At 38.6% G+C, this 5477-nt stretch overlaps 1 protein-coding gene across 1 annotated transcript; it reads right to left on the reverse strand.

Moving 5' to 3' along the window:
- Positions 1–814: 814 nt before the first annotated feature.
- On the reverse strand, positions 815–4767 carry zgc:174906 (uncharacterized protein LOC571548 homolog). Its single transcript, XM_037684146.1, has 5 exons — positions 4753–4767; positions 3548–3865; positions 3340–3441; positions 2909–3245; positions 815–825 (listed from the first exon to the last, which is right to left on the reverse strand). The coding sequence occupies exons 2-4, from the start codon at positions 3861–3863 to the stop codon at positions 2965–2967; spliced, it is 699 nt and encodes a 232-aa protein (XP_037540074.1). The 5' UTR covers positions 3864–3865; positions 4753–4767; the 3' UTR covers positions 815–825; positions 2909–2964.
- Positions 4768–5477: the final 710 nt, after the last annotated feature.

The following is a 5477-nucleotide window of genomic DNA, read 5'->3' on the forward strand; positions in this document are numbered from 1 at the left end:
CCAGAACAATTTGTACAAAAGTGTCTTAGCTTGTACACTCACAATTTTCAGGCCCTGGCAGCACTGCATTAAAGACAAACACAAATCTGTAGTGGAAAGAAGTTAAAACACCAAGGGATTGATTTCGGTAACAAAAGACTTCACCTCTGAAGACAGAAGCGATTGAAATCTTCAGTTTTTCCTTTGTTAAATGATTTATACATGTCTTTCAGCTTGGCCACACTTCTGAACACCCATGCCCTTCAGAATAATCTCTTTTACTGTTTAATAATCTTTATGTCTCACAGGTTTGTGTTGAGAGCCTCGGTGAGGAAACGTCCAGCCAAAGAATGATAGTCCACTCCTGCAAACTGCTGATTAAAGAAACGGGGATGACCTGAAATTAGCAGCAAAAAAAAGTCTCAGTATCAACAATGTGTCCGTCTGCTTCACAGTGAGAGTTGGTTCAGTCAGACCTACTGGTTTTAATGCTGTATTTGGCCACATCTCTGACTCTCTGCAGGAGTCTGTCTTGTTGCTCCCCGGTCTCCCTCAACTCCAAATCCAGCAGCAGAGCCAGCTCCTCAGGCTCTTTCCACTCACACACCTGCAGCAGGAATAGATGGATGATGACATTTCTGTTTGGAACATCAATTGCAACCTGGTGGTTAGTGTTTTAATATATATATTTGTTGCTTCAGACCTTCTGTTTGACATTTGTGCCCTTGCAGAGCACCTCCTCCACAATAACTTTGAAGGCTTCGCTCAAGAAGAGTTGGCCCTCAGTGTGGTCAATAAGAGGATCTCTCAGCTCACAAAGATCTGCTTCCATTTTCTCTCCTCCTGCTGCGAGACAAACACGTTTAACTACACCGTGGAGAACCCATCCAAAATGAAAACATTTTGTACTTACAAGAGAACGAGGACATGTGCGCCTGCTGTCAGCAGCAGAAAAAAAAATCATAAAACAAAGGTGAGCAGATGAAACTGGGAGGGATTTAACCTTTGCCCCAGAGTGAAAGTGGTTTAATGAGTGAGGAGGTTATGAAAGAAGGAGAAACAACGAGGAGCTCGGACTTATTTAGTGCTCGTCACAAAAAAAAAAATCTTATGAGATTTTGTCACAGTATTTTTATTTTAATGCAAATCTTATGAGACAACATTTTTACATTTTGACACAGCATGGGTGACCATTTAGAGTCTGGGAACATTATTTCCATTTGGCTTTTTTTGTTCAGTAAAAAAAAGAGAGCAAGTTTAAGACTGATTAAACTCATTAAACAACGTCAGAAAAGGGTGGACTGTTCTCTTGGAGGGTGAGGTTCTGCTTCAAGTGGAGGAGTTCAAGTATCTTTGAGTTTTGTTCACAAGTGAGGGAAGAATGGAGCGTGAGATTGACAGACGGACTGGTGCGGTGTCTGCAGTATTGTGGACTCTGTACTGGTCCATTATGAAGAGCGAGCTGAGCTGTAAGGCAAAGCTCTCTGTTTACCAGTCGGTCTACGTTCCTACCCTCACCTATGGTCACGAGCTCTGGGTAGTGACCGAAAGAACGAGATCATGGATACAGGCGGTTGAGTTTCCTCTACAGGGTAGCTGGACTCTCCCTTAGAGACAGGGTGAGAAGTTCGGTTATCCTGGAGAGACTCAGAGTAGAACCGATGCTCGTCCACATCGAGGAGCCAGTTGAGGTGGTTCAGGCATCTGGTAAGGATGCTCCCTGGGCCCCTCCCTAAGGAGGTGCTTCATGCATGTCTAACTGGGAGGAGACCCTGGGGAAGACCCTGCACATGCTGGAGAGACTATGGCCTGGGAATGCCTTGTGGTCCTCCCAGAGCTGAAGGAGGTGGCTGTGGAAAGAGAAGTCTGGGCCTCCCTGCTCAAGCTGCTGCCCCCCCCACAACCTGACTTCACACCAAGCAGAAGATAATGGATGGATGGATGATTAAAAAATACATATAAAGTAATATAAATAAAATAAGTGTATGTTTGATCCTACCATTACTTGGTTTTCATCCTTTTATGACGTGCTATTGATATCTTAGTCAAGCCATTGAAGTAAAACAGATGATCTCAGGTTTTATCTGCTTAAATAAAGGTAACGATGAACATCATTTATTTATGATTTAGATACTGTAGTTCTCTGTAGTTCTCTGAATTATTTCTGGAGATGTGTCTCACAACAGCAAAGCAACATTTGATGAGTTTATATTTAATTTAACTGAACCACTTTATACCCAAGAATGCTGTTAATTCAGCTCAAAGATTCCCAGCAGTCAGATGGAAAAGACCCCATTAAAGCAATTACAGTAATTGATGAACATCTCATAAACCATTAAAACACTTACAGTGAACATTTCCTGCAAAGTAGATGTTGCAAGGACATTTCACTGATGACTAATTTTTAATTATGCATAAATACATAAAATAACGCAAAAGGACGTTTAACTGGAAGTGTTTTAAACGCGGCGTTAATATCTATTGCTCAGTAAAGTGTTGGAATATTTCCTCTGTAACGAGAGACATGAATAAAACACCAATAACTTTGCTCATAAAACACAGTGAAATTAAAATAACCTATACAAAAAATAAAAATCATAGAACTGTTGCAGAGAATTAAAATGTCTCTCATATACATGAAATGTACAAAAAAAAAACTGAGATGGCGAAAAAATGTTTTAATGCGCAATTTTAAATGTTTCAATTTTAAACAAATAAAAGCACTATTCAACTTTATTCACAATTTTTCACTGACTGAAAATAAAACTAAAGTTTACAAAACAGATACTATCAGTAAATACGACAAGTACACAAAACACTCTTTTAAAAGACATTAAAAAACATATTTTAATGACAGATGCACGGAATATAAAAAAAAAACATGCTGAATCAAGGAACTCTCATGTTTTTCAAATGATCAGAAACTCACTGATCTCCAGTCAAAGCTGTTCTTCTTGGAGGTTTTCAGCCCAAACAGCGAAGGCCTCAGTCAGCCTCCAGCAGAAAGTCGATGCTTTCAGGAGGTAGAGCTTCATCTCCCTGACTTAGGAGGGAGTGCAGGTGAGCAGCAGTGGCTTTCTCCCTCTGGACTTTACTCCAGTAACGCAGCATGGCAAAGACTCGCTCCACATGGAGAGAATTATCCTCTTCTATTTGCTCCAGCTTCACAGACGGGATGCCCAGAGCCTGTCTGCCGATCCCCCTCCAAGATTTGCCGAAAGCACGAGCCACAGACATCAGCTGCTTCTCTGTTACTAAACCATGACCTGTGACACAACGACCAAAGACACAGCAGAGCATGCCGCAGGTGATAATGTTACTGTGAACTGAAAATAACACTGTAAATGGAGCCTGACTCACCACTGCTGCAGATCTTTTTGGTTGGAATTATATCTTGTAGTTCAGAAACCTCTGTTCTCTTTCTGTTCTTTGTTCTCCGTTTCCTTTTCGTTTCTTTTTTCTCTTGTATATGAAAAAAAAAACATGCTTCCATTTAGTATTCCATTTATTAATCTGTGATATTGCTGAAAAATCAGTAAAAGAATTTAAAATAAATCTTTATTTGTACCTGAAGACACTGTATTGACATAAAGGTCTTTTACAAAATCCAGCATGGGAAAGGTCTTCTGCAAGTCTGGTTCCTTCAGCAGGTCCAGTAGTCCCTGCGCTGCTCCAGGACCTCTCTGCATGATGTGATCCAAAAGTTCTGTCACCTTTGCACTTGGAGTGCGACAATGTTTCACGTGCTGGTAGCCGTGTTCAGAAAGCAGACATCGAGAATCAGCGTGCTGCAGAACAAAGTCTGCATCGGCTGTAAGAATCTCAACTAGCTTTGCTTTCTGGAGTCGGAGTAGTTGGACTACAGCAGCAGGTTCCTCAGCCATGACTGAATGACACGAAGTGAATCAAGTTATTTATGAACAATATGTTGAACATTTCAAAATATTTTGTTAGAAGGTGCAATAACAGCATGGAAATTATTTCAATAAATGTGAATTTGATGAAGAAAGTCCTAACAATAGTGAGACGTACAAACTGATATTTATTTAAAAGGTGTTTCCACTAACCTAATATAGCTTATTTATTAATTTTGGTAGACCAAAACAGTCATAAAAGTCTGGCTATAAATGAATGAATAAATCCATAAATAAATAAAATCATCACCTTCAGAGAATACTCCTTCAGCTGTTTCATTAAAGGTAAAAATCCTGATATGATGACAAATCTACTTTACTTCACATTTTATTATTATTATTATTATTATTTTAACATCCTGACTTTGTAAGCTATGTGCAAGAATCAGATGTCTTTTAAAAATCATATTAAACAAAAGAAAAAAACAATCACTTTGAAATTGTTTAAAGAAAACAATCATATGTGCAAGTTCAAATATGTAACGTGGTCTGCAGTTAAAAAGTTTTCACCTGTTTAATTGACAGGAATAAACACATAAACAATAGAAAACAAAGCTATAGTGGAATAAAGAAAAGCAGCCACGAATTGAAGATGGTAAAAATAAAGTAAATATTAAAATCATGTCTATAAAATGTAATTATTACAATAGTTCTTAAGTCATATCTGCAGACGTGATCCGCTCCCTCACAACATAAATGATGCGTTCACTGTCTCTTATCGTCAGTTTCCCCAAAACGCGGAACAAACTCCCTTTCCTATAACAAGAGCTGTTCTAAACAACATGTAAAATGTATCTGCACGTCATTTTATCATCAACTCCAACAACAGTCAAGCGAATAAATAGAAGCAACCGATTACCTGTTTATTTTGATTTTCCCATGTGGGTTTTCCTGTTTTTACCTTCTGCGGCCGCAAGCGGAAAAATATTTGTTTTCCTCGAACGTCTCTTTGCTCTTTTTCGCCACCCAGTGGATGGGAGGTGTAACTGCAGCAAACTAATGGTAGTTTGATGACACCTGGTGGTCCTGAGCACACGTTGCATCCTCAGACATCCTTTGCTTGAAATAAAATAAAATAAAGCAAAGTGCAAACAAGATATTTTGCTAACTGTACAGACAAATAAACACACGCAGACACACTCACAAGCAAATAATAAAGCATAATTGCTCAGCATTCAGCTATAATGAAAGGTGACTGGAGATTTTTTGCACAGTATATAAACAAAATTAACATTTAGCGCATGGCAGCTTTTACTGTTTATCATTTTTTTAAACATTGTAAAGCTCTTTAAGTTACACATGCTAAATAAAAATGCTATAAATAATGAAAATTTCTATTAATTATCTCTGTATTGCAGCATCATGTTATAAAACAGGGGAAAAGAGTTAACATGCGTTTGTGTTTTAGCTTAAATCCCCTTTTCAGGAGGCAAACACTCCCTGCTGCTTTTATTCATTATATATAATAAACTGTAAACCAAGCAGCACCTCCGTTCAGCTGGGCCAACTCAGAACATGGAGCTTAAAGTAATGCATAAACATGTTAATGTTGGTACCGTGGAAATAGATGCTGTTAATGTGGAA

The sequence above is a fragment of the Nematolebias whitei genome, chromosome 11 (genome assembly GCF_014905685.2).
Source record: "Nematolebias whitei isolate Nwh7 chromosome 11, NemWhi1, whole genome shotgun sequence".
Taxonomy (NCBI): Eukaryota; Metazoa; Chordata; class Actinopteri; order Cyprinodontiformes; family Rivulidae; genus Nematolebias; species Nematolebias whitei.